Source organism: Rutidosis leptorrhynchoides, chromosome 4 (assembly GCF_046630445.1).
Source record: "Rutidosis leptorrhynchoides isolate AG116_Rl617_1_P2 chromosome 4, CSIRO_AGI_Rlap_v1, whole genome shotgun sequence".
NCBI lineage: Eukaryota > Viridiplantae > Streptophyta > Magnoliopsida > Asterales > Asteraceae > Rutidosis > Rutidosis leptorrhynchoides.
Genome location: NC_092336.1, coordinates 266,245,713 through 266,257,924, shown reverse-complemented (window position 1 = coordinate 266,257,924; position 12,212 = coordinate 266,245,713). Strand labels below are relative to the sequence as shown.

Sequence of the window (12,212 nt, the reverse complement as noted above, 5' to 3'; positions counted from 1 at the left end):
ATGGTGTTCATTTATAAAAACGTTTTTAGTTTATAAAGAAAGAAAAGGATTCCTAATTTTGTTTTCTTACTAATAATTCATACTACTTGACAAATCCTAGTTACCTCATATCTAGGGCAGTAATAATGTTGATTAGGATGTTGATTTGATGTGTATATACCAATAGTAAATACATATAGAAGCTGGGTATGATACGGGTACATATACCCTAGATATGCGTATAGAAATCTTGAGGAAACGGAACGAGAATTCAAATATAGCTATCTTTTGTGAATATACTTATATTGTTTTATGTATTTAAGTCCTTAAAAAGTGATTAAATACATTATATATACAATACATGTATAAGCATTATAGATTATAAGTATATATATCAAAGAATGTTACGTATAGTTATCGTTTTGAAAACTTAAGTTAGTAGTTTCAAAATATACTTATAACTCATTGTCATTAGTACACAATGAGATGTTAAACCATCCTTAGATCATGTTAAATATATATAAATACATATATATACACAAACGTATAATTATCATATGTTATATAGTTCGTGATATCATCGGTCATATTGGACGGTCAAACGTTGTGTAAAACTCTTTTCAAAAACACAAGTCTCAACAATTTGGATTGCTTATCATGTTGGTATGGTTTAATTTATGTAAATATTAATCTCATAAGTATAATTTGGTCGGAAAATTCCGGGTCATTACATATATATATATATATATATATATATATATATATATATATATATATATATATATATATATTTGAAAGACAAGTTGTTGGCATCGAATACTCTCATTTGCCACGCACGCACGCGCTTTCGGGCAGGAAACCCGAACCGCATTACAGGGATCCGAACCTTATACCATCCCGAGGGGCAGGCGGTCGGACTTTGGTCCTGAATACCGGTCGGTAAAACCTTCCCCGGACAATTCGACTTTCAGGAAATAAATCCTACTAATATTTTTAAGGGGAGAGACTCGAACTTGAGACCTCCCCACCCCCATCCCAATGCACATGTGCAAAGGGGTGAACCACTTGACCACAATGGTGGGTTCAGATATATATATATATATATATATATATATATATATATATATATATATATATATATATATATATATATATATATATATATATATAGGATCAAGATGGAAGTAACCAATCGGGGGGAAGCGGGGGGAAACAAATGTTTTTTTTCTTCTTCGTTTTTTGAAAAAACTTTGTTCACGAACATTATAGATTAGATGAAATTATGAACCTTTAATAAAGACACTTTGTGATAATTGTTTTTATTTTGGCGGGAAAACGCTCGAAGAAGTAATATATAACAATTATCGTGTTTTCCGAGCGTATGTTGAGGTTTTAGATGTTAGGGTTTTGATATTAGGGTTTAGATATTAGGGTTTATAGGGTTTAGATATTAGGGTTTAGAAATTTAGGGTTTAGGGTTTAGATTTAGGGTTTAGATTTAGGATTTAGATTGAGTTTTTAACACGAACGGTTTAGAGTTTAGGGTTTAGGGTTTAGGGTTTAGGGTTTGGTGTTATGGGTTTATGGAATAAACCCAAAACACCAAACCCTAAACCCTAAACCTTAAACTCTAAATCGGGCTAAATTTTACCCAAAGGATTTGCACTGCAATGTGAACAACCCTCCATGCACAAATCTAGCTGAAACTTTCCTTGGTAATGGTCATTCATATAAATCTCTCAAGTGTTGTTGGCAAGCCATATAGTGGGTATGTGGTTACTACATTTGGCGTAATCGAAATCTCAAATTATTCCAATAAAGAATTGGAAACGGGCCAACGACGTTAAATGAAATCCAAATAAAGACATTTGAATGGATATCTAAACGGTCTCGAAAGAAGTCGATAGAGTGGAATCAATGGCTCGTGAACCCGTATGAAGATCACGGCTAGCTGTATAGTGTAGTTTTTATGGCATGTTACAGTGCATATGCACTCTCAATTTGTACTCTGGTTTTCTATTTCGTTCCTTGTTCCTTTCGCCGTATCATGGCTACATGCTCTCACATGTATGCTAGATGTAAAGTTGATTAATAATATATATATTCTATTTGCCTTTCAAAAAGAAAAAAAAAAAAAAACCTAAATGAACAGCAAGAATTAATCTTCTTGAATGTGATTTATGGGTCAATTCTAAATGAAACAATCGATGTAAACAGATGTTCAGGATAGTCGGGGAGTGCAATAATTTTTAATCAAATGCACGAGGCATAACCGGTTATCTTGTGATAGTTTCTGACTCTTTGACCACATATTCTAGTTATGTATGAACCTGAGACCTCTTACGAGGATATTAAAATCTCAACCACTATGATATCTTTAGGAGATGTTGCTGATTCCTAAATGAATTAATGAAGCAAACAAATAAGAGATATATTTATGGTATGTGGGGCAAAGATATTTTGTAAGGCTTTTTGATATCCAGTGAGTGATGATAAAACAGGGTACACTTAAAATCTTACAAACTAGTGATCATTCTTTTTCTTCATCTTATTGACAATGGAATCCTCAACCATTCCTTCACTATCTTACTTTTCCAATTTATATTACAAGCCCCATGGAACCACCACTAGTGCTTTTCCTTGCAAACAATGGAAATTGAACCAAAGAACACCTCATAAAACACTTACAAATTGTCAAAAGATGTATGTCCCAGGTGGGTTCTTTATCCATATCATTCATCTGTTGCAAAAGTGTTTTTTTTTTTTTTTTTTTTTTTTTTTTTTTTTTTTTTGGTAATGATGGTAGTTTTGACTAATATTAGGATTTGGAGAAGCATCACCAGAAGCTAAAGCAGCAAAGAATCTACATAATTTCTTTACATATGTTGCAGTGAGAATTGTTAATGCACAGCTTGAGGTCTGTTCCTCTTTGTAAGGATCCACACTTGTTTGACTTTTATGGTCAAACAATTTTCTATTAGGATAGAACTAATATATGAACATATAACAAGTTTTAAAGTTAAACAAAGGTCCTTTAATTAAGGACATTAAAATCTGCACTGACACTGTTCTGGATCATCATACCAACATTAATCACTAAGATATATTGGAGATTAGCAGAGTCTGAATTTTGACTGATAAAGTCCAATAAATCGTAGGTGACACTGAATATATATTTTTTAGAAGAAACGCAAGATTTCATTTAACATATAGTTTGACAGAACAGAGCTACAACACAGAGGCTCATAAGGAACTGACGGAATTTCTCAAAACGCACTCTTTGAACGACGGCGATAAGTTTTGTGCAGCATTAATGCGTCAATCATCAAGCCTAGGTATACCATATATTATACCTTATATCTAAAAGACATCTTCCAAATAAATAGTACCTCCAAAGTTTTCACAACCTCCCCCCACTCTTTTACTTACTTACATTAAAAAACATACAACAGTTAACTTTATGGCTTTTTACAACCTTATCCCAAACTTTTAAGATTTTATACTTTAACCATTAAACTTCTCATTCATTATAAATCGACTACACACTTTATATACTACCTAATAGACAAAAACGATTAACAGTCACCAGGGGTGCTTTCGTTCTTTCACTTTTTTCCCCCTTTTCCACCTTTTTTTTAAAAAGCCCCCATAGTTTGTTCAAATATTAAAATCGACCCCCAAACAGGGGGTAAAGTGTCAAATACTCATTTTCATAAAAAAATTAAAAAAAACTACACCCAAATATTCAACGGGCCATATTTTCTCGCTCGCACCGAGTTAAATTTTTCTGACACCATCGTTAAACTCGAAACAATTTTAGGAGCACACTGTCACTAACTATACGCAAATCGGACGCTTTTTAAAAAACGCTAAATATTTGAGGTACTTCTCATACACGTCAATTTTGCGTTAAATTTTTAAAAGTCGACAATTCCATAGTGAAACGCGGAGATGTACATATATTGTTAATTTAAAATAACATTTAAATCTTTCACGGATTATACCTTTTAGTTCGACTCGAGTTGCGCTTCAACGATATCATCGTTAGCCACGAAATAATTTTACAAACTAAACGCAATACAATACATTGAAAACCGAACCCCGGCGCGAAGCGAGGGTTCGAACACTAGTTTAATTCAAACACTAATTCTTGGTACAGTAATATTAGGTATTTATGTAGTAAATTAGTATGCTTGACTTGCAAAAATCGGGTCTTACTATTAGAGTGTATGTTATGTTATTATTGTTGTATAAGAGTTCTAACTATCAGGATTGCTCTTATGATCGAATCTGTTATCCGCACATTATGCCACTCCTAACAGCCATGAGGATATTAGAGGTTAGTAAGATTCTTGTTCATTTTGTTAAGTTTGTTCATCTGAAAAACGCATTAAAAATATTAGTAAAATATCAATCTCTAATAGTAAATGTACTCTTTTAGGTTCGATCTGCATACTGCAAGAGGGATTTTGAGTGGGACAATTTAGAACGATTAGCTAAGAATGTAAACTTTCTTTTCTGTTACATGAATAAATTATGCTTTTGTATGTTATAATTATTATTGTCATATAATATAATGTATTAAATTAATAATATTAATTAATATTAACACGATATATGATATATAACTAGTAAAGCTACCCACGCTTTGCCGTGGAGTTAACGTTTACTGGTTAACGATAGATTATTGCGCGGTTGGTTAAAAAGAAAGTGGAAAAGTAAGTAAAAAGGTTAAAAAAGGAAGTGGAAGTGAAATGTAATTGAAGGTGGAAAGGAAGTGGAAAAGAAAGAAAAATAGATGGGTTATAATAAAGAAAATAGGAAAAGTGAAAGAAAAAAAAAGTTACCAAAATACCCTCAAAGTCGGGGTATTTACAAAAGTGCTATCATGATCAACGATAGATTATTGGTTAACGTTTACTGGTTAACGATAGATTATTGCGCGGTTGGTTAAAAAGAAAGTGGAAAAGTAAGTAAAAAGGTTAAAAAAGGAAGTGGAAGTGAAATGTAATTGAAGGTGGAAAGGAAGTGGAAAAGAAAGAAAAATAGATGGGTTATAATAAAGAAAATAGGAAAAGTGAAAGAAAAAAAAAGTTACCAAAATACCCTCAAAGTCGGGGTATTTACAAAAGTGCTATCATGAACAGTAGATGACAATTAGTAGTATGTTTAATAATTTAATAACTGGTGTGTAAGTGGTTAAGTGTTAGACTCGTAGGGTGATAAGTACTTATCAATATAGTTATGTGTTGTACTCGTGCACATAAACCCTACAGAACATACCTCGCTCAATTATCCACCTTTAAATGTTACACATGTAGCACTTTAACATCATATGGTTCAGTGACACTGTTGTTTTCCTCGTTACGTTATGTGCAGATGGCTGACGAATCTAATACAAGGCTCATGAGGGATTATGTTTTGGAAACAAGCCATGTAGAAAGTGAAAAATGATGTTGCTCGTGTGATGGAAAATATACTACAAATTATTATGGTTTCTATTTAAGTGTTACATCCGATCATGTCTATTTACATTATGTGTAATGCAAACCATTGGTATCATTATACACTGTAATTAAATAAAATACAACTTATTGCAAAGTATCAGAACACGCTGTTTACAAGCTACAAACCTTGGTGACGAGATAAACACGTTCATCAACATCTATATTTACTGCCTTATTTATTTACCTTCATCCTCCCCCAGTGGCTACATATAGAAAAATGTGGTGTCTTGAGCACACATGCGTGAATATTCTATATATAAGCGTGCATCTGTATATGTATGTGTGTGACTGTGTGTGGGAGAAAGAGTTGAGATTTTTATGATAAGAAATACGTTACCTCGATATATCGAAGGACATCAGGGGAAGCTTGGATATGACCTGTGCTGAAATATGCTTGAGCATAATCTTCAATATGTTCCAGACTGCAAATATTTGAGCAAATGATTAATATAATTTGCTAAGTTATTGATTGATTAGAAAAATGAATACAAAAAATTATTTGAATTCTTTTGAATGTGTTTTCTTTGCAACTACTTCTCCATTCTGTATTATGAACCATTTTGTTGGTATCAGCACCATATATCTTCAATACCTGTAGATATAATTGACCATGATTCCTCCACTTTGACTAAGGCCTTTTACCGACTGATCGGCCATCCAATTTAGTCGACCAATCATCTGTAAACGCAAATTAGTATAAGTTGACCATAAAAAAGAATGCAAGTGAATAAAGAAGTAAGATTGGTAGCTTGACATACAGCTCCATTTTGCAAGTGGAAATTGGCAACAGAATCTAAAGCTTTCCCTCTCTTCTTCTCGTTCAGTAGGTATCTGTTATATCAAACAAACTTCTATAACAGAATCTAACACAACTGTGGTGTCATTCATACCCATCAGGCCAACGCATATCAGTTAATAAAACAAAAAAATTGGGTAAATATTCTAAACATACCTGGCACACAATCTTAATAGTATCGGTTCTAATTTAGACACAAGTTTATCAGATTGAGTCCACTCGTAGTTATTTGAGGTCAACAGGTGCAACAGCACTTCCATGCCATTTTGTCCTGCAGTTGCATCCCTGAAACATAATTTATTTATGTATTAAATTGTAACGACAACGCGGATTAATATAATAATTAATAAGTTATTAATATTTAATGATAAATAACAATAAGTAATCAATTTGGAGGGTAACAAATAACTAATTAGGAGGGATGTCTCCCAAATTAGAAGACAATTAATCTTTTGGTTGGAATTTTAATCGATAGTTGAAAGTATACATATATCTAATAGACAAAACTTATGAATTTATGAATAGTAATAGGGGTATTTTCGACTTTTCCCTTTTTTTCCCCTTCCTAATTTTAACTAAATTTCATTTCACCAACAAAGCCCCCACACTTTTTTCAAAAATTCAAATCGACCCCCCAAACAGGGGGGTAAAGTGTCAAATAACCATTTTCATAGAAAATCTTAAATAAACTCCACCCAAATATTCAACGGGTCATATCTTCTCGCTCGCAACGAGTTCAATTTTTCCGATACCATCGTTAAACTCGAAATAATTTTAGGAACACAATGTCACTAACTATACGCAAAACGGACGCTTTTTAAAAAACGCTAAATATTTGGGGTACTTTTCATACACGTTGATTTTGCGTTAAATTTTTAAAAGTCAACAATTCCTAGCGAAACGCGGACATGCACATATATTGTTAATTTAAAATAACATTTAAATCTTTCACTAGTTATACCTTTTAGTTCGACTCGAGTTGCGCTTCAACGACACGCAATAAAATAAAATGAAAACCGAACCCCCGGCGCGAAGCGAGGGTTCGAAAACTAGTTCAAATCAATGGTTAAAATCCAAATTATCAATGGTTTAAAATTATGAGAGAGACAAATATGACATCATCACCCAAATCAATGGTGAGATTATGAATTAAAATGATCATCAAACAGTTGTAACTGAATACGCTTACCTAATTACCACTTTCATTTTATCAGAAGTCAGATAGTCAGATTCAAATTAAAAGATATGTAAATATCATAAGATAAAATGGGAAGTGAACTCTACTTACGCGTATGCATCCACTAGCGCACTTTCTTCCTCAGGTTTGAGAACGTTCTCACAGAAAATAAGGTCAGTTCTTTCAGATGATGCCAACTTAGATAGAAGCCATTGCATGAAGCCTGGGATTGGACTTAGAGTTGCAAAATTCTTTACAGAATTTTTTTTTGCGTAGGATCAGAAATAGAGGAAATAAGCATGGATAAATATTTCTCGAAAAGCACGACGTTATTTGATAAACAGCTGAACACACTTGGCATCACTTACAGATATATTTGGCATGTCTTTCTTCACCAGATATATTACTCGTTTAATGAGGAATTTTCCTAAGTTAATTCCTGCTAGGCCAGGCTGCCAAATATTAAAAGCCGTCAACATTGGTCAAATAGAAGAAATTGATCGTACATATTCTATTTGAATAGAACGTTTACTCTTATCCAAGTGCAATGACATAGATGTTAAAGAAGCAAAACAGATATAAGAAAAACGTAATATGAAATAAGAAGTGAGTGTTACTTGAGTTGACGAAATAGAGTAGAATAATGCAGTAGTTGCTTCACATTCAGGTGTCGGAGGATCATGCCACAATACTTCCTGTAATGCGTTAAGTTCTGGTTACTACAGAAAATATTTGGTAAAATCAGCACATAAGTATAGATCTTTTACAATCGTTCACCTGTATTGTCGAAGCTATATTCTTCATAAGTGCAACTTCAATAAAAATAAGTGGTTCACCTGATGAGAACATCAGTTACTAGACACGTTAAAAACTAAAAATATAAAATATAAACTACTACTACTCATGGTTGCAAACGGAGTCTGTTGCGACGGCCGTTGCAGCGTTTTTGTAACTAGCCTGTCTCGACCCCGTCTCGGCGTCTAATAAGTCGGTTAACGGTCAAAAGTCGGGTCAAAGGTGGGAAAGGTCGGGTCAACTCCGGTCAAAAGTCTCGGTTAAATCGGCCAAAAGTCAGTCAAATCAAATCAATCAAATTGACGTAGTTTAGTGTTACTTTTTTTTTTTTTTTTTTTTTTTTTTTTTTGTATTACATTAGTAGTAATAGTAATTATAGGTACAAACTGGTCAACGGAAATTTTTTAGCTTTAAAATATGTGTATATATATATTTACATACTTAAAAGTCAACGTCAGTCAAAATCGATCTCGACCCCCGTCTCGACACCGTCTCGCGTCTTTTTCAACCTTGCTACTACTACTACAGCAGTACAACATCAAATGCACAAAGACTGACCAGGTATAGCCGGATGTATGTATCCAAAACAGCGGCGACCAACTCCCAACCTCCTCTTTAAATCTATTAGATTACTAATAGGATGCACAGCCTGCAAAATGTTAACGGTCATGAAGTCAAAACCACCAAAACATCCAAGAACATAAGATTAAATATGTTATGATCATCCAATGAAAGTAATAACAGATTTAAACCTCGTATGCTACAATCTTCTCTAACAAAGAAGCAGGATCGTCCCATGTTATTTGGTGAAGCTCCAGGTTGGCTGGACTTAGCCATGTAATAAGCTTTTCTTTCAAATATGAGTCCAAAGCTCGTATCGATGCAATATTTTCATCCCTGAATGTTTAACATAATCAACTATGAACCCAAAGTTCCTCGCTTTATTAACTATTACCAATTACCAATTTGCATAAATCGAAAAGCTCACAATAAATGTTTCAGAAAACTATATATAGCAGGTACAAAAAAAATCAATATAGTTCAACTTATATGACAACTATAGTTTTGGGCATTAACCTTACGCGATAATAGATAAAATATCAGCTCTAACAGTAGCCAAAAACTTCAAACCACCAGGGTGGGTGTTGAGTCTTTCAAATAGAACTGCGTACATTGGATTAAGAGCGTGTCTCAAATTTCTTTCGATTCTATAAAAAGAAGAAAGTTGCCCTTCCATTTCATGCACATGCTCATCATTCACATCACCTGATAGTCAATTGTTTTTTAATCCAAATCACGCTAACAAAATATATCATTATCATTTCTGTAACAAAAGAAACTCACTGTTAGGCATCTCAAGACCAATATATTGCTTCATCAACTCTTGAACTTGCGTCCGATTGAGATCATACTCTCTAGCAAGAATTAGTAGTAATTTGTGACGGTTTTCCTTAGAAAGACTAAAATACCCCTACATGACCACAATCCTGTTGTCAGTATCATAATCAAAAGTGAACTTGCTTACACATCACCATGATAGATCAAGATTCAGCAAAGAAACATGATATGTGTTCTATTTCACCTGTGAGAATTCAGTTAGTGCAGTATCCAATATCTCTTTTTTGTTCATTGATATAACTGAATGCATTGATGCTCGTACTTGCCCAAAATCTCTGAAAAAATTTGAATACGTTTAAAGTAACCTAAATAGACGGAACAAATAAAAGTAATGAACTTATAACCATACAAACCTCGGGGTGTTGCTGGAGGCATTTTGATTATCTATTTTGTTCTCTTCTAGAGGAGCAAATTGCAACCGGTTTACTTTGTTCTACCCGAAAACATAAGCATAAAATTAGTTCACACTTTTAAAGTTCTAAATCATAGTAAAAATATACATTTCTACGCATCAAAATGTACAAATAGTAATCAAGTGAGCACCAAAATCCTTTTGATTACAAATATTTGACTTTTCACTTCATAAACTAATAAGTCAAATGACTATTATATGGCTTCCCCAAATTACCTAATTGGCCATAATAATTACACAATAATTAACCTAAATATTATTGTAAACAACTCAATTTTATATTCATGTTTCATGTAACAATTACTCAGTTTTCATTACAAAATGAAGGAATTTGATAATTCATTAATTGAGGCATTGCGGATTACATAACTAATACACAAACACACCTAACATTTAAAAAGGTTATTCAATTTTCATTACAAAACGAAGGAATTCAATCAATTTCAAAACATAACTAATTAATTTACTAATTAATATTAAAATTGAACTCAAGTATAACTGGAATAAAACAACTTACAGATACAGGTGAAAGAGGTCTCATTTTAGAACGCAATAAAATTGCAAGACCTTTCTTGTTCATAATAATCCTTAAGATTCAAGAATATTTTGGTTAAAACGAATTTCTAGAAATGGACTAAATTTGTTCGATTTAATAAGCAAATCTAGTATTCGGTGTTGTGTTTGAGGACAAAAACTTCGCTTTCGGTTGAGGCCTGATTAAACCTTTGGGTTTAGGCCCAACAGAAGTAAGAATCTTATGTGTAGTTTAAGCTGGGCTTGTATAATATACTTGTGTTTTATACATGATTAAATTAAATTAACTGTTATTAATCAAAACTAATTAAAGACCCGCGACTTCGCGGGTTGAGTTAAAAATAAACAGTTGAATGAGAATTCAATCTTTGGTCGATTATGAAATAATCGATTCATATAGTAAGTGAAAAGTTAAATGATGAGCTGATAATAAACCTTATAATATTAATATAATCAACAAATAACATTTGTTTGGCATAAACTTTTATTCAAGTTCTTGATACTGAATAAACGAGTACTAAAACAGTCATATAGATATTGCTTGCTATTGGTGATTAAATGAAATTAATCTTTTTTGGTAGTTGTGAAGTGCGATCCATGCCAAAGCTCTTTGCCTTATAGTGAGTATTGGTTGTAATTTTTCAAGGGTTGAAATACGTAATTCATCGGCCTGTAGAAGAAGATTAATTTAATTAAATTCACAGCAATAGTCCAACAACAAGTATTATTAAAGCTACTGAAATTTTAATGTCATAATTGTAAATTAACCTGATCACAGAAGCTGCTAACAACGGATATTTTTCCAAGAATCAGCAAAGCATTTCCCCGAAAAAGAATCAGCTAAATTATCTTCTAAATTTTGGACGTTAGTTGTAATTTTCATTTTTTCTTGCAGGGTCGTATATTTCAACGATTCCATCTTCCCAATCTGTTGTTCACTTAGTTCCACGTGGTGCGTAACTCACTGCATGTCAAAATGATTAAATAGGTTAATATTTATTTATTATTCTAAGACTTTACGGCTCTAGTTATTGAGTCGACAGCAAGCGTTGATTTATTGGCGAATTGACTGACTCTTAGAACCTAAAGTAAATTTCAGGCAGGATTTAAAAGCCATGAAAATTTGATTTTATCATTTTCATGGCGTCTCAATTTTATTTTATTTTTTAAATTTTTTTCCTACTTATTGGCCGGAGGTCTACTCGAAAGCAATCTCTCTATCCGTTGAATAGAGAGAGGGATGATTTTCTCTACTTTTGAGAGTGTTTCACTATGGGCGGGGAAATGACTTGTTTTTATTCTCGGATAGGGGAAGGATTGTCTACATCTCACCTCCTCATACGCCACTTATGTGGTATTGTGTTTTGTTGTTGTCTAAGACTTAGTAGTTGCATGGCATAATGAGTATCTACATTATTGGTATCACTAAATATACATAATATATATATATATATATATATATATATATATATATATATATATATATATATATATATATATATATATATATATATATATGGGCAGGATCAATGGGAAAGTAACCAATCGGGGGAAGCGGGGGGAAGAAAAAGTTTTTTTCGTTTTTTTGGAATTTTTTTTTCAGTCATCAAGATC

At 32.7% G+C, this 12,212-nt stretch overlaps 2 protein-coding genes across 3 annotated transcripts; one reads left to right on the top strand and one right to left on the bottom strand.

Moving 5' to 3' along the window:
• Positions 1-2,403: 2,403 nt before the first annotated feature.
• On the top strand, positions 2,404-5,583 carry LOC139904542 (chaperonin-like RBCX protein 1, chloroplastic). 2 transcript variants are annotated; one of them, XM_071886459.1, is made up of 6 exons: positions 2,414-2,693; positions 2,802-2,896; positions 3,206-3,314; positions 4,302-4,318; positions 4,421-4,483; positions 5,359-5,583. In XM_071886459.1, the coding sequence occupies exons 1-6, from the start codon at positions 2,537-2,539 to the stop codon at positions 5,431-5,433; spliced, it is 516 nt and encodes a 171-aa protein (XP_071742560.1). In that variant the 5' UTR covers positions 2,414-2,536; the 3' UTR covers positions 5,434-5,583. The 2 variants fall into 2 exon arrangements, with proteins under 2 accessions (XP_071742561.1, XP_071742560.1); XM_071886460.1 differs by lacking the exon at positions 4,421-4,483 and having other exon boundaries at positions 2,404-2,693.
• LOC139904541 (uncharacterized) lies at positions 4,541-10,691 on the bottom strand. Its single transcript, XM_071886458.1, has 16 exons — positions 10,582-10,691; positions 10,006-10,085; positions 9,837-9,927; positions 9,599-9,725; positions 9,337-9,520; positions 9,007-9,151; positions 8,813-8,903; positions 8,237-8,295; positions 8,077-8,154; positions 7,828-7,911; positions 7,571-7,710; positions 6,439-6,567; positions 6,245-6,317; positions 6,079-6,164; positions 5,824-5,908; positions 4,541-5,689 (listed from the first exon to the last, which is right to left on the bottom strand). Exons 1-16 carry the CDS (start codon positions 10,642-10,644, stop codon positions 5,663-5,665), a joined length of 1,542 nt encoding a protein of 513 aa, XP_071742559.1. The 5' UTR covers positions 10,645-10,691; the 3' UTR covers positions 4,541-5,662.
• Between the last annotated feature and the right edge of the window lie 1,521 nt (positions 10,692-12,212).